General features: G+C 45.1%; 1 protein-coding gene across 3 annotated transcripts in view; it reads left to right on the forward strand.

Annotated features, from left to right (window-relative positions):
* Positions 1–22,834, forward strand: part of LOC137435359 (uncharacterized) — a 452,519-nt gene that overhangs the window by 307,032 nt on the left and 122,653 nt on the right. Inside the window, exon 1 of one of the 3 annotated variants that reach the window (XM_068129070.2) lies at positions 14,596–14,881. The exons of 1 other annotated variant lie outside the window; for it this stretch is intronic. In XM_068129070.2, coding sequence (XP_067985171.1) covers positions 14,709–14,881 — 173 coding nt within the window. In that variant the 5' untranslated portion in view covers positions 14,596–14,708. Of the gene's footprint in view, positions 1–14,595; positions 14,882–21,082; positions 21,106–22,834 lie in introns of those variants that run through there. One more of the 3 variants, XM_078784414.1, reaches the window with a different exon arrangement.

The raw sequence follows: 22,834 nt of genomic DNA on the forward strand, positions 1-22,834 counted from the left end.
ACAAAAGCGTTCCCAAAAAAGCGTTCCCAAAAAAGCATTCCCCCAAAAAGCGTTCCCCAAAAAAGCGTTCCCAAAAAAGCGTTCCCCAAAAAAGCGTTCCCCAAAAAAGCGTTCCCAAAAAAAGCGTTCCCAAAAAAGCGTTCCCAGAAAAAGCGTTCCCAAAAAAGCGTTCCCAAAAAAGCGTTCCCCAAAAAGCGTTCCCAAAAAGCATTCCCAAAAAAGCGTTCCCCAAAACGTTCCCAAAAAAGCATTCCCCCAAAAAGCATTCCCAAAAAAGCGTTCCCAAAAAGCGTTCCCAAAAAAGCGTTCCCCAAAAAAGCATTCCCAAAAAGCATTCCCCAAAAAGCGTTCCCAAAAAAGCGTTCCCCAAAAAAGCATTCCCAAAAAAGCGTTCCCAAAAAAGCGTTCCCAAAAAGCGTTCCCAAAAAAAGCGTTCCCCAAAAAAGCGTTCCCAAAAAAAGCGTTCCCCAAAAAGCGTTCCCAGAAAAAGCGTTCCCCCAAACAGTGTTCCCAAAAAAGCGTTCCCAAAAAAGCGTTCCCAAAAAAGCGTTCCCCAAAAAAGCGTTCCCCAAAAAGCATTCCCAAAAAAGCGTTCCCAAAAAGCGTTCCCCAAAAAAGCGTTCCCCAAAAAAGCATTCCCCAAAAGGCGTTCCCCAAAAAAGCGTTCCCCAAAAAAGCGTTCCCAAAAAAGCGTTCCCCAAAAAGCGTTCCCAAAAAAAGCATTCCCAAAAAAAGCGTTCCCCAAAAAAGCGTTCCCAAAAAAGCGTTCCCAAAAAAAGCATTCCCAAAAAAGCGTTCCCCAAAAAAGCGTTTTGAAAAAGCGTTCCCAAAAAAGCGTTCCCAAAAAAAGCGTTCCCCCAAAAAGCGTTCCCCAAAAAAGCGTTTCCAAAAAAAGCATTCCCCAAAAAAGCATTCCCAAAAAAGCATTCCCAAAAAAGCGTTCCCCAAAACGCGTTCCCCAAAAAAGCGTTCCCAAAAAAGCGTTCCCCAAAAAAGCGTTCCCCAAAAAAGCGTTCCCAAAAAAGCGTTCCCAAAAAAGCGTTCCCCAAAAAAGCGTTCCCCAAAAAAGCATTCCCCAAAAAAGCGTTCCCCAAAAAAGCGTTCCCAAAAAAGCGTTCCCCAAAAAAGCGTTCCCAAAAAAGCGTTCCCCAAAAAAGCGTTCCCAAAAAAGCGTTCCCCAAAACAGCGTTCCCCAAAAAAGCGTTCCCCAAAAAGCGTTCCCAAAAAAGCGTTCCCAAAAAGCGTTCCCAAAAAAGCGTTCCCAAAAAAAGCGTTCCCAAAAAAGCGTTCCCAAAAAAAGCGTTCCCAAAAAAAGCATTCCCAAAAAAGCGTTCCCAAAAAAGCGTTCCCCAAAAAAAGCGTTCCCCAAAAAAGCGTTCCCAAAAAAGCGTTCCCCAAAAAAGCGTTCCCAAAAAAAGCGTTCCCCAAAACAGCGTTCCCCAAAAAAGCGTTCCCCAAAAAGCGTTCCCAAAAAAGCGTTCCCAAAAAGCGTTCCCAAAAAAGCGTTCCCCAAAAAAGCGTTCCCAAAAAAAGCATTCCCAAAAAAGCGTTCCCAAAAAAGCGTTCCCCAAAAAAGCGTTCCCCAAAAAAGCGTTCCCTAAAAAGCATTCCCAAAAAAGCGTTCCCCAAAAAAGCGTTCCCCAAAAAAGCGTTCCCCAAAAAAGCGTTCCCCAAAAAAGCGTTCCCAAAAAAGCATTCCCCAAAAAAGCGTTCCCAAAAAAGCGTCCCCCAAAAAAGCGTTCCCAAAAAAAGCGTTCCCAAAAAAAGCGTTCCCACAAAAGCGTTCCCAAAAAAGCATTCCCAAAAAGCGTTCCCAAAAAAGCGTTCCCCAAAAAAGCGTTCCCCAAAAAGCGTTCCCAAAAAAGCGTTCCCCAAAAAAGCATTCCCCTAAAAGCGTTCCCAAAAAAGCGTTCCCAAAAAGCGTTCCCAAAAAAGCGTTCCCCAAAAAAGCGTTCCCAAAAAAAGCTTCCCCAAAAAGCGTTCCCAGAAAAAGCGTTCCCCCAAAAAGTGTTCCCAAAAAAGCGTTCCCCAAAAAGCGTTCCCAAAAAAGCGTTCCCAAAAAAAGCGTTCCCCAAAAAAGCGTTCCGCAAAAAGCATTCCCCAAAAAGCGTTCCCCAAAAAAGCGTTCCCCAAAAAAGCATTCCCCAAAAAGCGTTCCCCCAAAAAGCGTTCCCAAAAAGCGTTCCCAAAAAAGCGTTCCCAAAAAGCATTCCCAAAAAAGCGTTCCCAAAAAAGCGTTCCCCAAAAAGCGTTCCCAAAAAAAGCATTCCCAAAAAAGGCGTTCCCCAAAAAAGCGTTCCAAAAAAATCATTCCCAAAAAAGCGTTCCCCAAAAAAGCGTTCCCAAAAAAGCGTTCCCCAAAAAAGCGTTCCCAAAAAAAGCGTTCCCCAAAACCGTTCCCCAAAAAAGCATTCCCAAAAAAGCGTTCCCAAAAAAGTGTTCCCAAAAAGCGTTCCCAAAAAAGCGTTCCACAAAAAAGCATTCCCCAAAAAAGCATTCCCAAAAAAGCGTTCCCAAAAAAGCGTTCCCCAAAAAAGCGTTCCCCAAAAAAGCGTTCCCAAAAAAGCATTCCCAAAAAAGCGTTCCCCAAAAAAGCATTCCCCAAAAAAGCGTTCCCCAAAAAAGCGTTCCCCAAAAAAGCATTCCCAAAAAAGCATTCCCCAAAAAAGCGTTCCCCAAAAAGCGTCCCCCAAAAAAGCGTTCCCAAAAAAAGCGTTCCCCCAAAAAGCGTTCCCCAAAAAAGCGTTCCCAAAAAAGCGTTCCCAAAAAAGCATTCCCAAAAAGCGTTCCCAAAAAAAGCGTTCCCAAAAAAGCGTCCCCCAAAAAAGCGTTCCCAAAAAGCGTTCCCCCAAAAAGCGTTCCCAAAAAAGCGTTCCCAAAAAAGCGTTCCCAAAAAAGCGTTCCCAAAAAGCGTTCCCAAAAAAGCGTTCCCAAAAAAAGCGTTCCCAAAAAAAGCATTCCCAAAAAAGCGTTCCCAAAAAAGCGTTCCCAAAAAAGCGTTCCCAAAAAAAGCGTTCCCAAAAAAGTGTTCCCAAAAAAAGCGTTCCCCAAAAAAGCGTTCCCAAAAAAGCGTTCCCAAAAAAGCGTTCCCAAAAAAAGCGTTCCCAAAAAAGTGTTCCCAAAAAAAGCGTTCCCAAAAAAGCGTTCCCCCAAAAAGCGTTCCCAAAAAAGCGTTCCCAAAAAAGCGTTCCCAAAAAAAGCGTTCCCAAAAAAGTGTTCCCCAAAAAAGCGTTCCCCAAAAAAGCGTTCCCAAAAAAGCGTTCCCCAAAAAAGCGTTCCCTTTCCCACCTGGAAGATGACAGCTTGTTACCGTGTTTGATTTTTAGTGATGAAGCAACGTTTCATCTAAGCGATAAAGTTAACGTCACAATGTGCGCATATGGGGACTAGAGAATCCACACGAAACTGTAGAGCACAAGCGTGATTCCCCGAAAGTGAACGTGTTTTGTGCCGTTTCTCAAATAAAGGTTTATGGGCCTTTCTTTTTCGAGGGAAAAACAGTTACGGGGCAAACCTATCTCGAAATGCTGCAGAACTGGCTCTTTCCACAACTTAATGAAGATTCCGATGACTTCATTTTTCAGCAAGACGGAGCACCGCCACATTGGCACCTGCAGGTTCGACGTTTTCTAAATGACACACTGCCTCAGCCTCAACGTTGGATAGGTCGCACGGGACGCCAAGACTTGGCGCTACACTCTTGGCCCCCAAGATCCCCAGACATTACACCCTGCGACCTTTTCTTGTGGGGATACGTCAAAGACCGTGTTTTTGTGCCACCATTAGCGACTAATCTGGATGACCTCAAAAACAGAATCACGGCAGCGGTGACTTCAGTGAAAAGAAGACACTCTGAGAGACGTTTGGGACGAATTCAACTATCGTCTCGATGTTGTCCTTGCAGCAGGTGGAGGGCACATACAGCATTCATAAAATGGTCAGTAAAACTTGATAACTCATTAAACCGTTTGTATCTTTTTGTGTAATTGTAACATTTTGCCATCGTGAAATATACTGCTTTGGAAAATGGGTCCATCTTTTTGAAACACCCTGTATTAAACTTCTTCCAAATATTTGTGCTTGAGTATAATCTTTATCAGTTATATGACTTTTATTTAACTCATTATATAAATTTTCTTTAGAGGGAAGTTATGTTTCTTCAAACCTATCAAATGAATCCATATAGTCATAAGGATATATTCCCTTTTGTGATAGGAGTTCAATCTCTTCTTGAATTGAAAAAATGTGATTTAAGATTTGGAAAGTTTTTAATATTTGATACCAAGTCAGATAATGGACTTGACATAAATTTGAATGTGTCAAGAAATCTGATATGAGTTATGGGAGATGTATGAATTGTTTTTGTGAATGAGATGCATTTCTGGTTTGTGTTAGGAATGGATGAAATGTCTCCACTGGTTTTACTCAATTATTTTATAAATATATGTGTATCATAGTGAGTATTGTTGTGAAGAAAGACTGCAATGAAAGAGGGAAGTTTAAGGTGTAGTGTAGTGTAGTGTTGTTTTTGTGTTTGACCAGAGGTCAAACTATTAGGGTCAAACCCTAATAGTTTGACCTCTGGTGACCTCATTAGTGACCTCATTTGCATATAACACACATCATTGTAAAGAGTGTCCGAGGACAAACATTTTGGGGGGTCATATGCAACCATAGGATGACTAGGTAAAAAGTTATGGCCATTTGAATTTCGCCTACCCCTAATTTTCGGAAATCACTGACACAGGGGGGGGTAACATCAAAATATGCGTGGGAGGTACCTTGGGAATGAGTTTTTTTTCTGTTAACATGGTTTTTCCTAACCCCTAGGGTGGGGGGTACATGGACATGCCCGGGAAGTTTAGTTGTTGGGGGGGGGGGGGGGGTGCATGTAAACCCTACTCAGCCCACGGACTAAAACAGATAGATTAATATTTTTCTCAAATTTTGGAACATCTGTCAATGGCATTGGAAAGTTCAAAACTTTAACATTAAGTTCATTAATATATGGTAAGTAATGACCGACCCTGTTAGGATTACGTTTATGTGGGTGAAGGAGTAAGAACAGAGTCTAGAAAACATTTATTAATCATTCCTTTTAATATTAACAACAGCCATTTTAAGCTTTATCTCTTTTGGTAAATCAAATTTTTTTTTTTTTTTTTTGTATACTGAATCGAGGCTCGTGAAAGAGCTGACATTTACTTCACAAACAAATCAACCAGACAAACAAAATATATAAAAAGAGGGAGCGGAAGACAAGAGAAGGGGAAGCACACAAACACTTGAGAGCACACAACATTTAAGAGCAGGGAGATGTGTGGGAGGGAGAGGGCTTGGGGGGAGGAGGCGTGGGAAGGGGGGGGGGGTGGGAGAAGTATAAAACACAAGGACACCAAGGACTTCCAGGACAGAAGTTGGTATTTCAAAAAGGGGGAATTGGGGTGAAATTAGCGGGGGTAGAAAAGATCAAGGTTTTGGATGGGGGAAGATAAGAGATGGTGGTGAACAGCTGTTTTAAAGACCTGGAGGGTGGAGTGGGATTGAAGAGAGTGAGGGAGTTTGTTCCAGAGGTGGGAGAAAAGAGGATGAAGGAGTGAAGGTGAGCAGAGAGTCTTGATTTTGGCAGTTTAACCATAAGAGGGTTGCAGGCAGATCTTGTGCGACCTGTAGGAATATTTGCGGGACAGTGCCCAGAGAGAGCTGGGGGGCAAGGCCAGAAAAGTGTCGGTAGAAGACGGAAAGACCACCAACCTGCCTGCGGTTGAGAGTTAGCTTCATCTTGGAGTCTTCCCTTGGAGTTAGCGTCATCGGGGAGATTCCAATGATTCTGAATGCTTTGGTTTCAACAGCGTGAAGATGAGCTAGGTGTGAGGCAGGAGCAGCAGCCCAGAGGGGAGAGCAGTATTCCATTGAGCTGCGGATGAAAGCCTTGTATGTGGTGAGGAGCTCAGGTGTGCCAAGGAAGGACTTCGCACGACGGAGGATGCCCAGTCGGCGACTGGCTTTGGAGGCCAGATTTGAAATGTGGTTTTCCCAGGATAGATCATGGCAGATAGTGAGACCCAAAAGCTTGAGTGACAGAACTTCTTGGAGAGGATTATTCAGAAAGTGGACGGGAGGGTTGTCCAGTCGGTCTTTTCGGAGAGACATCGTAACAGTGTGAGATTTGTCAGGATTGAAAGACATGTTCCACTTGTTTGCCCAGTCTGTGATTTTGTCCAGGTCTGCAGAGAGTGAGGAGGCTGCAGACTGCCGATCTGAGGGATGAAGAATGGAGCGACCGAGAGTAGAGTCATCAGCAAAGAGATAGAGAGGATTTTCAAGAGAGTCAGAGAGATCATTGATGAAGACCAGAAAAAGCACAGGGCCCAGAACATTGCCTTGGGGAACTCCAGCCTGAACAGGAAGAGGAGATGAGAGAAACCCATTCAGGGCCACACATTGACTACGGCTAGAGAGGAAGTCCGCCAGCCATGCGTGGAGATTTCCATGGATACCAAAAGAGGAGAGTTTGGTGAGCAGAGCGGGGTGCCAGACCGTATCGAAGGCACGTGATATGTCAAGGGAGACGGCTCTAATTTCCTGTTTGGCATTGAGGACCTCCATCCATTGTTGAGAAAGCAGAAGCAGCATGTCCAGAGTAGAGTGACCAGGTCTGAAACCAAATTGATGATCAGAGATCAAGCCATTGGAGAAGAGGAAAGATTTCATATCTGAAGCAATGATGGATTCCATGACTTTGCTGATAATTGGGTTGCTGATTTGCTGATTGGTCTGTAGTTGCTGGGATCTGTTTTTGCACTTTTTTTGTGCAAAGCGGTGATGTTGGCAGATTTCCAAGCAGATGGCAGATGACCTTGAGCAAAAGAGAGGGTGAAGAGAACAGAGAGAGGGAGTGAAAGAGCGGAAGAACAGGATTTTAGGACCCGTGGGCTGATGCCATCAGGTCCAGTTGCAGAATCAGAGTCGAGGGTTGACAGCATGACAGTTGAATATAAGAAGAAGCACGAAGAGGGTCTGATTTCAAGATGTGTATATCTAAAAAGATTCTTTTTAAAAAATAACGAATCCACTACCTACCACACTATTATCAATATCCAGTTCTTGTCTTTGGAGTTCGCCATAAACATCACATATTAAGAAATCTTGGAATTATGTGATAAAGTGAGGGTTTGTTCTCATGTAGGGGGTTTCTTCATCAGCTTCTCTTGTCATAAGCAATTCTACTTCCATATAAACCTTAAAAGTATTGATTTCACTCAATGTGTTTTCAATTAGCATTTCAATACTTGGTTTAACCATATCAATGGTCTCAATGATTGAAGATGGTCCTGGTTCTTCAAATCGAAACAATTTATTTTTAGGTCCTTTAAATGCTTCATCAGCGTTTTCAATAGAGTACCAAAGTATCCCCTCTTCATTCTTCTTATATTTGCGTGATTGAAGGTGTTTCTGATAACTACCCTTTAAGACACCTTTAGAGCAGACATCACAATGTTTTGTTCCTCGTTCAAGTGGAGATATTTGTTGGAAAAGATTGAATGTGTTTGTGGGTTTGAAGGTGTTTATTATAATATTTATATTCATGATTACAAACGTCGCAATACTTTGTAGTAACCATATTTATATAGTAAAACTTTACGTTAAATAAAAAATTTTGATGAAAATCTCGTGGTAATGTATAGATACTTTTCGTTTAAAATAAAATTTTCTTGATGAAAATCTTGTTGAAAACCACTTATTTTAGTTCGTCCCTTTGAAGGAGACTGTTTAAGGGTTTAAGACCTTGTTTTTCAATTTTTTTCGTGAGTCTCTTTGAACGAGACTGTTTAAGGTTAAAGACGTTATTTTTCAATTTTTTAGTTAGTCTCTTTGAAGACTTTAAGGTTTAAGACCATTTTGCCCACCAATTTTTTACTTAATAAATACAATGTATCAAGACACAAAAGACAAGTTTCACTCAATCTCTACATTTGTAAACGATACTGAGAAATATGTCAAGGATGTAAAGTTGAATGAAGATAATTATAACAACTACTGGATAAAACCAATTATGAGTGATAATATGAGTTCTTCAATTTCCTTCAGTGGAAGGGCTTTTAAAAAATATATCTGGAAGAACATCAATTAAAGTAGCTCGAACAAAAGTTTCACCTCTACTTTTAGCAATGTATTTCAAGCTGGAAAAAGCAGTGAAAAAAATAAAAGTATCAGAAAAGAAAACCCCTATGGATGAAGCTTTAGAAAGAGAAGATAAAACCATTAACAATAAACATGGATAAATTTGTATTTTTTTCAATAACCCTAAAGATGTAAATCTTTATGAAAAGAAGGATGTTAATATATCAGGCGAAATGACATTTCGTTCAGTCGTAGCTAAGAACCATTTTAAAGTTACCTTTAATATATAAAAGTGTAGTAGTTCAGTCTGTTAATGAAAAAAAAGTGTATAGATATAGATGGTAATGTTTTTTCTATTAACTAAATAGGAGTCATTATTCAAGTGAAGATTTTGGGAATTATGATAGTGATGATAGTGTCTCTATTGGAAGAGAAGACAGTTATGATACTGAGAGTTAGTGTTCAAACGATAGTTATGAAAGTAGTTTTATAGATGATGATGATGAAAGCACCCATTTCAGTGAAGATGAAATGTATTTTAAGTAAAGTTATCTCCTATATAAGAGTGCTGTTGGTCTGTTTGTGTGTGTGTCTGTCTTTGTCGTCCTTTTTCTCAGAGATGGCAGAAGGGATCTTTGTCAAACTTTCAGAGGTTCATCAGTGAGTGCCTGGGAGTGTTTTAGGCCAAATTTTTTTTTTCTGAAATAACAAAAGTTCGTTCTTTTGGATAAAAAAAAATCACTCAACAGTGCCTAATCCTTTTTAACTCAACAGTGCCTAATCCTTTTTAACTCAACTCGACTACCGTCCAGTTGGGTTCATCACATACTGAAACCCTCTGGCATCCGTCGTCTGTCGTCATCGTCGTCTGTCGTCTGTCGTCCATTAACTTTTCGACGTTAACACTCCAGCGTCTACAAATATCAACCGATTCTGATCAAACTTGACATGCGGCATCCTTACCCCAAAGACCAGGTTAGTATTACATTTCAGCCCGATCCGTTGAAAAATGGCGGACGTAGGCGACCATTTTGTTTTTGGTCATGAAAACGACGTTAACACTCCAGCGTCCACAAATATTAACAGATTTTGATCAAACTTAGAATGTTTAACCCATACCACAGAAGGTAGCCTGCTATTGCATTCCAACCCGATCCGTCACAAAATGGCCGACATAGGCCGCCATATTATTTTCAGCTCCGAAACGACGTTAAGACTTTAATGTCCACAAATATTAATGGATTTTGATCAAACCTGGTGTGTGAGACTCTTACCACACAAGGTAGGTTGCTATCTTAAGTCAAATCTAGTACAGACAACTGACCTACTTTAAAGTTGTCCAGGCAGTTCAGTTGAGTTCTGCTTCCCTGGAAGCTCCAGTTTAAATTAATGAGAGTTATATGCAAGTACACATTCGCATAAATAAATACAAAACAATCACCAGACATTTGAACACAAATAAATCAAACAATTCCCGAAGTGTACGAGTTTGGTAGTAAGTCTTCTTCTTCTTCATGATCGGCATCACACATAACTCAGAAACGTGAAGAATGGCACATTCACCAGCATAATATATTCAACGAAAAGGTGATGAATCCCCTTCCACTCCCCCCACTCCCTTCCTCACCCCTACCTCTCTTGCCTCCTCTCTTCCCCCCAACTGTCTAGATTATGATAATTTAATAATTTTCACAAAGTCAAGTTTTCAAGCCGAGTATCAACTACTATCACAATATTTTAATGCGGCTCTTCAAAAAGAAGATATTATAGGTTTATTTAAACTTCAAAACAAACTAAATGATTATAACATTGAAGATATAATACAACTATTTTGTGATACACAGAAATGTAAAAATAAATCAAAACCCATAACTTGTATTCTCAGCAATAATATGGATGATATACCTTCACCCCAAGATTTAGATAAATCAAAAAAGAACCTCGTTATCTTTGATGATTCCGTTAATGAGAGAAATCAAACGGTTATGGATAGCTACTACACAAGAGGGAGACATTCTTAATGTAATTGTATTTAGCTCAGTCAATCATACTTTCAACTCCCTCGTCGCTCAATAAGAAACAATGCCAATACTTTTATTTTATGAAGTTAAATTCAATAGATGTAAATAATTTTTGGAGAGAATTGTTCTACATTATGAGGTAAAAAGGAATTTGAGGATTATATGAAACACACGACTGGAAAATATAAATATATTGTCGTGTTTACCGGGATTAACACCCCTGGGTGAAAGATGGCCGACCAAGCTTTAACCCTGAGGAGTATAATCAACTATGGCGGTAGTGACATGTGCGGGGCTGGTGGAGAGCAGCGAGAGCTTACCTGGATGGACGGACAGCGCTCGGGGGTTTTTCCGAACCACCAACAAATAAACAGGACAGGACAATGAATTAAAAATGTAACAAGTAAGAGGTTTAATAAAAAATATATGCCAGCAACAAAAATAATGCACAGTAAACGAAAATTCCTATATTGAGGATCCTCCACTCAAATACAATTGCACACACAGGAAGAAATAAATGAAAGTAATAATGTGTGTGTAATGTTAGCTAGTACTCAGCTCGCGTCCTTGACTGTCCTTGGTGCATGTGTTGGTTTGACGCATGTGTTGGTTTGGCCGGTGTGTTGGTTTGGCGGATGCGTTGGTTTGGCGGATGCTTTGGTTTGGCGAATGTGTTGGTTTGACGCATGTGTTGGTTTGGCGGATGCTTTGGTTTGGCGGATGTGTTGGTTTGGCACATGCGTTGCTTTGGCAGGTGTGTTGGTTTGGCGCATGCATTGCTTTGGCGGAGGTGTTGGTTTGGTCTTGTGCACCTGAAATCCCTGCGACCGAACCCTCTTTGCTTTCCTCCCGCATTACTCCCACTGCCTCCCTGGGATCCTGGGTCGACTCTAAACCCTCTTCTAACTACTCTACCGGCATCCGGTCGCCTTGATTATCCATGGCACGACTCAATTTGGATGTTAATAAAAATTTCGGCCGCTCGTAATTTTGAGTGCGTTAAGCGCACTTCGGGTCCAAATCCCACTCCCCGACACCAGTTGTTACGGAATCTCAACGTCGGCCTTTTCCCCTTACCAAGTGGGGTTGATCCCCTTGTCTGTCACTGACCGACGTGAGTCCTCGAAGCTACAACGTCCTTCCCGGACCGATGGTAGGTAGGGTTTGTTAGGCTTAGGGGTTCGCTACATACCTAATTACTACCGCCAGCCGGGAACGAGGGAATAACTTCTGCTCGAACCACGGTTTTAGATGGACTAGTTGCCGAGCGGTTTTAGCAACCCGGAGTTCGAGCCATTAACAAAGACTAACCCGATTCATAAGCGTTGGCCGAAATCGTACCAAAGGAACTCAATGGAGAAATCACTAAAGCGATCGGATGAGAAAGAAGGAACCAAAGGTAAAGAAAGAACAGGGATTTATTAATTATTTACACAAAACCCAAAGAAGAAAAAAAGAAGAATGAAGTAATTTACAGGGAAGAGGAAGAAGCAGATTCACAGGGCAATCCTTAGCTTATACAGGCTTACTTATACCCCAGACAACACAAAGGACAGATGACGGGCAGACTCACACGAATGGGGAATTGGAGGCAGGAATGACTGGAGGGATGAGAGGGTGGGACCACAGGGCCGGAAGGTTTGGCAGGGCACAGCAAACAGGTCCGCTCTGGGCTGGAAGCGAGCAGGGCGGCAGCTCGACGTATTCGGCTTCACACCGGCAGCTTTCTCAGGCGTCCTCCGCCTCCTGCGCTATCTTTCTCATGCGTCTCCGAAGCTCTCTCAGCAGAACCGCCACTTGCGCAAGCACCTCCCTCAAAACTCCAGCTCACCTCTCCACAGGACACCTCAGAACTCTCTCAGGCATTGCGCAACGGGTTATATAGCCACGCCCTCTCAAGCCATACCCACTGATTTCTGGTTGGTCGTTCGGGGGCTCCACCCTTGAGGACGAGGTGGGGGCCATGCCCATAATGTAGCTCCTCCCCCTTTTTCTCCGAGATGACCTCGTGTTCAATGGAGTTTTGGGGCCGGTCGAACGAGCCCCAGCCAAACAGCGGCGAATGCTGCTGGCAATGGCGGCGAATGCTGTTGGCAATAGCGTTTTGGGGCAATTCAAAAGGGATCTATCTTATTTGATTCGATGCAACGCAAAGTCAACTATTGGAGACATGGACTTACCTGATACACATAATAAAGAAATAACTATTGAGAGATCCTATGATTTGCTACGTGGTGCGGTGGACCAACTAGGGGACGACCCTTGACCTTTACACAAATGGAGGTATTTACAAAGATTCATTACATTATTTACAAGGGGGGTATATTTACAATCAATTACACAAAGTGCACGGTTTCCCAAATCCGTTACAATATATATATATATATATATATATATATATATATATATATATATACATATATATATATATATATATAGATATATATATACATATATATATATATACAGTCACGTGAAAAAGTAAGTACACCCCATGTAAAGTTTTGACTTTTTCAACATATTTCAACATACAGCTATTTGATCTTCATTTAAACAATGTTGATAGATAAAGGTGATATAATATAACAATTATCATGAAACATTTACATTTTGTAGTCCATTGTATAATTTAAATAAACATAAATGCAAATTTCGCATGTGGAAAAAGTAAGTACACCCCTACATTTATCACGACTTCAAATACCTAAAATTAGAATCAGGTGCACCAGCTCAGGTGCAAATGATTAGAACATCGTTCGAGAGGATCTTGGAGGAACCTGTCTTAGTTAATCCTCAGACATTTAGTTTGGTTTGCTCTTTGTTGTTGAAGTGTGCGGCATCAACATTCCTCGATCAAAAGAGCTCTCTGAGGCCTTCAGAAAGAAGGTTATAGATGCCTACGAGACTGGAAAGGGAATTAAAAAGATCTCCAAACAATTTGAAACCAATCATTCGACTGTCCGGAAGATCATCTACAATTGGAGAAGATTCCAAACAACTGCCAACTTGTTGAGGCCAGGCCGCCCCAGCAAGTTCAGCCCGAGAGCAGACCGCAAGATGCTGAAAGAAGTCTCTAAGAACCCCAGAATGTCATCACGGGACCTACAGGTAGCTCTTGCCACCGTTGATGTCAAAGTGCACGAGTCTACGATTAGAAAGTGGCTGCATAAATTTGATCTACATGGGAGGTGTGCCAGGAGGAAACCTTTGCTGTCCAGAAAGAACATCAAGGCAAGACTAAAGTTTGCCAATGAACACCTAGGCAAAGACCAGCACTTCTGGAACAATGTGCTCTGGACAGATGAGTCAAAGGTAGAGCTATTTCGCCACAGTACCAGAAGACATGTTTTGCGAAAACCAAAGACAGCATTTGACCACAAGAACCTGATACCAACTGTAAAGCATGGTGGTGGAAATATTATGGTTTGGGGCAGATTTGCTGCATCAAGGCCTGGGCAGCTCACCATCATCGAATCCACTATGAATTCTTCATTGTACCAGAGGGTGCTTGGGGATAATGTGAGGCCATCTGTTGGAAAGTTGAAGCTCAACCGGTGAAAGTTGAAGCTCAACTGAAGGTGGACCTTGCAACATGACAATGACCCTAAACATGCCAGTAAATCCACCAAGGAATGGCTGAAAAGAAAGAAATGGAGGGTTCTGGAATGGCCAAGTCAAAGCCCGGATCGAAATCCCATCGAGATGTTGTGGGGGGATTTGAAACGAGCTGTGCAACAATTTTTTGTTCAATAAATTATTGCAAAGTCAGTTTTTCATTGTTTTTTGTTCAATTAGATCACCTTTATCTATAGATACTGTTTAAATGAAGTTCAAATATTGATATGTCCACATATGTTAAAAAGATTAAAAACATTTCATGGGGTGTACTTACTTTTTCCACATGTGAAATTTGCATTTATGTTTATTTAAATTATACAATGGACTACAAAATGTAAATGTTTCATATTTGTTATATTATATCACCTTTATCTATCAATATTGTTGAAATGAAGATCAAATAGCTGTATGTTGAAATATGTTGAAAAAGTCAAAACTTTACATGGGGTGTACTTACTTTTTCACGTGACTGTATGTATATATATATATGAACAAGGAAAAAAGTAGCCAAAACACAAAATTTATTCACTTCATAACATAAATAACATAATAAATAACATAAAAATATAGCAACACACACACTCCTACACATACATACAAACCTACAAGTTTCCCCCCTGGAATCCTAAATTTCCCCCCAGGTTGGGAAATGCTGCTGTACAGGTATCAGAATCGTAAACTGACTGTTTATGCGATGTAAGAGCCTTTAACACCATGGACGATTGTTTACTCGAAGTTTTTCCTTTTTTTAATAAAAATGCATCCGATCGTATTTCCCTGCTATTAAATTCATGAAGTAATTTGTTCAGCGCCATAATTAACTATAGAGTTCAGTGGAGAGCGAGAAGAAAGCCCACAATGCATCGCGAGCCGGTGGAATGATCCAATTGCGATATTGGTTTGTTTGGTGCATTTCCTCGTAGTTCCGCTTCACCCGTGGCTTGCATGGACGCCGCCATGGAAGAGGTCTTGGCGTTGTTGGGAAGCCCTCAGAAACTTGAGCGAGAGCGCGGTCTGGCTGAGCTGGCGGCGGCCTTGTCGCCCGCCGAGGCCGGAGCTGTGGAGCTGGTGTCGCGGAGGCTGCTGGCCCGGCTTGGGGACGCGGGATGGGAAAGCAGGCAAGCTGTTTGTGTTGGGAATGATGGTACTTTGTGTGGAATCTGTTAAAATGAGGTAATGTGTTCAGTGTGCAGGCGATAACTCGCCTTCTCTTTACTAGGACCTTCGTCGTTCACCAACTAGTGTTAGCAGACGCGATAGACGGCTTAACGGACGACCGAGATGCGACGCACTTTGTTGTTAAACGGATTACTTGGGATGCTACGATCTGACAGTTTATGTATACCATACAGTCAGGTGAATTAATCGAACCCAACCAATCCGTACTGGAGAGATCAAAAGCAGGTGTGCACCATCCTGTTGGACTCCCTGAACAAAGGGCATCAGGTATGTGGAGAGATATTCCCACGTTGTACGTTAACTGTAGGAAATGATGACTGTGCAGTTGTTCAATGTGTTTGTAACATCAGAGTTCAGTTGTTCCTAACGTTAAAAAGTGTGCTCAATACACCAATCCAAGTGGATAAAACACCAAGTAACAATAACCCAACGGGGTCTGTCTGTTTAATATTTTCATCTCACCTATGATTGTCATTGGTACAAAACGAGGTTCAAATCCCATATATTATTAGTATACCAATCAAATAAATATATTGTTGCGGATATGGGATTTGCATCCATCCATATCCGCTTGTAAATATTCCCCTATTTCCTCAATACTTCCCAACTATCCCCAATCCCCCATTCCCTAGTCCCATTTTCTGTAAACAACACTCTGTAGACCCGACCTCCCCCTATTTCCCCCATTAAATGTCGTGCCCAGGTTCACCGCATCTCATGTAAGACAACTATAGGACATCTTGCTAGTTATTCTTAGTCTATGTCAGTTAAGGACTCGTTTCCATTAATTCTGACCCTTCATTGCACCAGAATGTGATTGTATGGCACCGTTAGGAAGTTTAGGACCTCCCAATACCTCCCCGCAGCTCTTCCTCACGGTTCAGCAACAACAACAACAGCAACGGCAGCGGCGTGCACAGGGAGTGCGCGTCCTCACTCCGGCTTGGTTGGTAGGGGGTGTTGGGAGGGCACGAGGCCTTCCCAACGAGCCGCCATCGAACATGTGCTCGACGGGGTTACCAAATAGGGGCTCCCTGTCAGCTCCTCGTCAAGGGCGGAGCCCGGTAACCCCCGCACCCAATGGAAGCGGCGGACCGGCCCCAGGGGGGCGGAGCCAACCAGCCGAGGGCGTGTCACTCCCCGCTGAGCATGCGCAGGAAGAGGGAGGTGACGTCAGATGCGCGCTGAGCTTGAAGCAAGAGAGACGTCCCTTCCGAGCGCTGTGACACCTCCCTGCATCTCTTGGACCGTGCTTGATCCTGTCCCCGAGCCAAGGTGCACCTTGTGCTATCAACCTACCTGTCCCTTCCTGCCATCAATCCCTGTGTAAGTCTACCTTGTTCCGTTTGTCTGTGGTCTGTCGGGGATAAGATAAGACTGTAATTAAGTGCCTATCTCTTCTGTGTCTTTACCTCACTACCTTGTAATCTACCCCCTTTTCTCCACCACTGTAATTATACCCTCCTCCGGAGGTCTTGAGAACTGTACCCCTTGCGTCGTTTCCTCTTTCCCAGTCGTCGCGTCCTTTCCATCATTGATTTGGCATAGCGCGATTTGGTCAACGTCTGGGTGGAATCCGCGTCCGTAACAATTGGTGTCTGGGAGTGAGATACGGACCCGAAGCGCGCTTAACGCGCTCAAAATTACAAGTCACCGAAATTTGATTTTGTTTTACAAAAAACCCGAATTTTGAAAGTCGCGCTATGGGAGATCAAGACGGCTGGGTTCCGGTAGAGGAGAGTGAGGCAGGGTCGATCCAGGACCAAATTGAGGGACATGAGGAGAGCGAAGCAGTGAGGGCTGCAGGTTCGCAAAATGGCGTCCTCGCGCACGAGGTTAAGGGCGTGCAAAATGGCGCCTCGCAGATGGCTACGGCGACCGCGCCCGCGACCGTAGCAGCGCCGCTGGTGGATTTGAACCTTTTTTTAATACAAATGAAGGCCCTTATGGCCCAGAATAGCGAACAATTGGAACAAAGAATGGGCAAGCAATTAAGGGAGGACATGGGGGCCAATAGCCAACGGTTAGAACAAAGAATGGGGTCCAATAGCGAGAAATTGAGGGAGGACATGGGGGCCAATAGCCAACGGTTAGAACAAAGGATGGGGTCCAATAGCGAGAAATTGAGGGAGGACATGGGGGCCCAGATCGGAGGGTTAGGGAGTAGAATAGAGGGATTAGACAATAGATTAGGGGAAATACAGGAGGGGTTAACGGGGGTAGAAAACAGAATGGCCGCTCAAGAGAATCAAATGGAAGGGATGAAAAAGGGGTTAGAGGGGTTAGAAAATAGTATGGAAGGCAAATTGAGGGACATGAGGGACCAAGCGGAAAGGGAAGTTAAACAAATGGGGCAGCAGATAGAGGGGGTCAGAATGGGGGTAGAAACTAAATTGGATGCTCACAGGGAGGAAATGGAGCAGATGAGGGTGGCATCTAGGCAGGAGATGCAAGTGATGGGAGAAGAGATCAGAAGAGGTGTGAGTGAGGAGGTCGGAGGAGTGCGCGAGGAGGTGAGGCACTGTGAGGAGCGCATGGAGAAGGAGGTGAGAAAGGGGACTGTAAAATTGCAAGGTGGTATAGAGGAGTTGACGCTGGGAGTAGAACAACTGACAGTGGGACAAAAGGAGTTGGGGGACCAGGTAAAGAAGAACACAGCGGTAATAGAGGGTTTAAAATCGACACAGAAGGAGATGAAAAAGGACGTAGGGGTAATTAAAAAAGAGTGTCAGACGGTACATGAGGACCTGATGAGGAAAATGAACAAGGTGGTAGAGGTGATGGAGGTTAAAGAGCGGGAGGTGCGGGAGCACATATAAAAAAACAAGGTGGAGTTAGAGGAAGAACTTAAGGGGGCGCACGAGGAGATGAAGGAGGTGAAGCAGAAATTAGAAGAAGTGGAAGAAGGGGTGAGCGAAATTAAGAAGCGACGGAGAGAGGATAAGAAAGAGATAAAAGAGGAAGTAAAATAATTGGTCCAAAGTCTGTGTTCGGATCGTGATGATGTGCTCATTAACCGGATGAGGGATTCGCAGGTGATGGAGGAGAAGCGAAGAGAAAGAGGACCCGGTGTAAGTGGTGACCAATATGGTCGTGCGTATGATGCGCCAGGTGATTTAATAAGCTTGGGGGTCGAGATGGACCCGGGTGTTCGTGAGAGGCCGTTGGTGAAGTGTGCGACAGGTCTGGTGTGCGTAAAAGGAGGTGTGCGAGAAAGTCCGACTCTGGGGTGCATGAGGAAAGAGTGCGCTGTCGAGAGTAAGGGTGAGTGCGCTGTCAAGAGTGGAGGTGAGAGTAGTAAGAGTGACACGGAGCGTGAGTTGGTTGTGACAGGTGAGAAAGGAAGCACACCTGGAATGGTAGAGCGTGTGTGGGAATGCACGCTGGAATTGGTAGTGAGGCACGTGGTTGGGTGTGCGAGTGAGAGCACACCTGTGATCGTCACAGAGGAGGTGACCGAGGAGGGGGCGCGAAGAGGTGTGTTGGTGAGGTGTGCGAGCGACGAATGTGTGCCAAGGTGTTCGGTGGTCAGGTGTGTGACCAAGTCTGTGAGTGGAATGAGTGTACCTGGGTGTGTAAGAGAAGGTGCAATGACCAAGAGCAGGGAAACGGCTGGATGTATGAGCAAGAAAGGGGTAGCGTATGCGTGTAAGCATGCAGGTGAGGCATCGACGGTAACCGGGTTAGCGGTTAGAGCGACTTATAGCCGAATCGGGCCCTCGGTGCGTGCCGGGCTTCGCGTGCCGCGAGAACCAGCGGGGATCCGAGCCACGGCGGGTTCAAAAGGACCGCCGTACGCAATCCACGCTGGGCCTCGCTTTGAACGGCCGGGTCCGTGCTCCACTAGGCGGAGCGGGCAGCCCGATAGGAAGGGTCGTCATGGCGACCACTTTTTGTTGAGGCATTCCGGCAGGTCGAGATCGGGCCATGGGATGGCTCCGTGCCGAGATGGTGCGTGGGACCTCGGCCCGGGTAAACCTCCTTCCCTGCACCGAATGCGGGACGTATCCAGCCGCTGGCACCAAACAACCCGCATTCATCGCTTGGCTGTACGAAGCCGAGCTTTAGAAGTGAATTGGTGCACCGAGAGGCATTAGTAAGTAGACTGTAATGACGAGGATAGTGTTTTGGCCCCAAAATTAGAAAAACAAAATTTGATGATTGGCAAAGGATTGGCAGTAATGATTGGCAGATGATGGGTAGTGATTGGCAAATTTTTGATTTGTTGAAATTTGATGTGCAAAATTGGTAGTGGGAGATGCCCCATGTGATGGGATGGCCCATCCACCATCCCTCACAGATGGGGCAAAGGCGCTATAGATTATGGGGTGTATGGCAGTGAAAACTAGCCCGGGTGGGTTAGGATATTGTGTGTAGGGATCTAGCGAAGATGACGTTAGGTAACGTTAAGGTTAGTTAGTGACAAGGATACCTGTAGAGGGGACGCAGGTAGATTAGAGTGGATGATAATGACGAGGGAGCGCAATAGTTTAAAGGGACGACTGGGAAGCGCAAGTTTCAGAGGGGAGTAGTTAGATGAGATGATGCTGTGTGAGAACTGGACAGGTGTGTGGAGCAGTGTAGTGAGTAGTGAGTGTTGTGGATCAGCGTGAATGCGCTTGGGGGAGAGAAGGGTGCAGGCGGCACCAAGTATGAGAGCACAGGTGTGCAAGTACAGGTGTGTGGAATATATGGAGCAGAGAATGAGTGGTGTGGAGAGAGTTGGAGTAAGTGGTACGGAGTGGTGTGCGTGGTGCGAAGGTGTGGATGGGGGAAGAGTGGACCCCCATCACGGATACCCGGGGTGGGTAGTGTAAGTGTTAGGTAGAGGGTATAGGTAAATTGTGGTTGGATATTGGCATCTGTGGTGCGGGTGGAAGAATGGTGATTGGATGGGTGCATTGGTGTGGTGAAATTGGCTGGTCGTGTGGCCTGTTAGTATGAGTATGAATGGTTGGGCACTCCGCCACTGTTAGATGTCGGCCAGGTGAGGCCGCAGGTGGGCTCTGGGAGCCGTTAGTGTCAGTGGGTGCCTGAGGATCCCGGGTGTGGATCGGGCAGCCCGTGCCAGAGAGGGCACTGAGGGGGTGAGAGTGCGAGAGGGCCTTCCCTAGTTAGTTAGGTTAGGGTGAGGAGCAGGTGAGCTCGGTAGGCAACAACAGTGGTGGAGGTGTGTAGGTGGGCGGACCAGCTGGGAGCGTTACACGACCCAGCCACCGAAATTGTGCGGGGGCACCGAGTGTTGAATCGGGGAGTGAGACCCAAATTGATGGTGTGCACCACAGATGGTCAATGGGATTTTGGTTCTTCGAACCACATAGAGTAATGAGGGCCAATGGTTTGGCAGGAGAAAGACCCCGGGTAATGTAAAGTTGTTAAAGTCATTTAGGAAATAGTTAGGATTGATGAACCTGTCGCACCATACGCAGCCACTTACCTGTGGTGATGATGATGACTCCACACCTGTGTTCCTTTGTTTTGTGTTGCAGGAAATGAGAATTGCTGTTTGGATTTGTGAGACGCATCACGACGTGGATAAGACATTGGGGTGATTCCATCTCTCCCTCCTTAGGAGGGACTGATGATGAATTGGTGATGGCAGATTTTGATGTTGAGTTGGAGATGGCAGATTTTGATGAGAGTTGGAAATGGCAAATTTGATTGGTTAGGAGGGAGAGAAGACGAATTTGGTTTATGGGAGGAACGGGGAAGACAGTAGGGACGTTTGTTGATGTGTAAAGTAGATGTTTATGGGTAGTGTTGTGTTTTGTGGATACAGTAAGGGGTAAGGGAGGGGCAATGTAGGTTACCTGGTGGGGGGGGGGGGGGCGTACGGTAGGAACGTACCTGTCTCACCTGGTTCCCATGTGCCCCCAGTGTGCATTACCTTGTATTGCGTGCACTTTTGCGCCCTTACCACCTTACTCACTTGGCTTCTTTTGTCTCCCACCTCCGAGGATCTGGCTTTGGGGCAGAGAGAGAGGAGAGAGAGGTGCTGGCTCCGCAGTTGTGGGCCTGTACTTCCGCTGCTTGCTGCCTGGATCGATACACCATATGGACCGCAATTTTTGTGGCCGCCCACAATGGACCGCAGTTCTTTTGCGGTCAAGCACCACCACCCGTGGATGGACCTCTGGGTCAACGTGGCACCTATGCCATACAGGTGAACCACTTTTAGTTGGCCCCCTGACGGCCACAATTAAGAAATGGACGCGGTTGGCGCCTTTCTTTATTTCTAAAGAAGCCAGAAGGCCAAGTGCACTCCATGAAGGCAAGACCAGCGGCAGAACATCGGCCGGCTGCGACACCACCGGTGACCATGGACACTTAATTGTGCATTTTTATGAACACTTTATTGGTGCACCGGATAGTGCTGACTGTGCGTAATGGGGTGGTGCTTTTGGTGCTTGGACGGGGTGCTCTGCACATTATTAAAGGCCGTAGGGCCACAGGGCACTCGTGGGTTGGTGTATCGATGCTGGCATGCGTGCTCTCCCTATGCATAACATCTGCATGTGTTCCTCAAAGAACAGGTCCTGGATCGTAGTGTAAATATCAGTCTTGTATAAATGATGCTCCCTACCGGCTGTATGTTTAGTTTGAGGATGCTTTCCGCGATTCGGTTATCCTGTGGGTGTGTTTCTGTTAGGAGAAGGGTGCAACGTCGCAGGGGGACATATTTACTCATTTGTGAACATCTGTAAAACTGTCGCACTCAGGGTTGAGTTAATAGTAGAGGGAACTACATCTGAGTGCCACACTAAAGTAGGTAAAAATTTATCGGGTCGGGACGCCCCGAGGTAGAGAAGGGTGCAATGTTGCGGATATGGGATTTGCATCCATCCATATCCGCTTGTAAATATTCCCCTATTTCCTCAATACTTCCCAACTATCCCCAATCCCCCATTCCCTAGTCCCATTTTCTGTAAACAACACTCTGTAGACCCGACCTCCCCCTATTTCCCCCATTAAATGTCGTGCCCAGGTTCACCGCATCTCATGTAAGACAACTATAGGACATCTTGCTAGTTATTCTTAGTCTATGTCAGTTAAGGACTCGTTTCCATTAATTCTGACCCTTCGTTGCACCAGAATGTGATTGTATGGCACCGTTAGGAAGTTTAGGACCTCCCAATACCTCCCCGCAGCTCTTCCTCACGGTTTAGCAACAACAACAACAACAACAACAGCAACGGCAGCGGCGTGCACAGGGAGTGCACGTCCTCACTCCGGCTTGGTTGGTAGGGGGTGTTGGGAGGGCACGAGGCCTTCCCAACGAGCCGCCATCGAACATGTGCTCGACGGGGTTACCAAATAGGGGCTCCCTGTCAGCTCCTTGTCAAGGGCGGAGCCCGGTAACCCCCGCACCCAATGGAAGCGGCGGACCGGCCCCAGGGGGGCGGAGCCAACCAGCCGAGGGCGTGTCACTCCCCGCTGAGCATGCGCAGGAAGAGGGAGGTGACGTCAGATGCGCGCTGAGCTTGAAGCAAGAGAGACGTCCCTTCCGAGCGCTGTGACACCTCCCTGCATCTCTTGGACCGTGCTTGATCCTGTCCCCGAGCCAAGGTGCACCTTGTGCTATCAACCTACCTGTCCCTTCCTGCCATCAATCCCTGTGTAAGTCTACCTTGTTCCGTTTGTCTGTGGTCTGTCGGGGATAAGATAAGACTGTAATTAAGTGCCTATCTCTTCTGTGTCTTTACCTCACTACCTTGTAATCTACCCCCTTTTCTCCACCACTGTAATTATACCCTCCTCCGGAGGTCTTGAGAACTGTACCCCTTGCGTCGTTTCCTCTTTCCCAGTCGTCGCGTCCTTTCCATCATTGATTTGGCATAGCGCGATTTGGTCAACATCTGGGTGGAATCGGGGTCTAGTCGGGGAATAACTGT

This window comes from Myxine glutinosa, chromosome 9 (genome assembly GCF_964187855.1).
Source record: "Myxine glutinosa chromosome 9, kmMyxGlut1.1, whole genome shotgun sequence".
In the NCBI taxonomy this organism is placed as follows: domain Eukaryota; kingdom Metazoa; phylum Chordata; class Myxini; order Myxiniformes; family Myxinidae; genus Myxine; species Myxine glutinosa.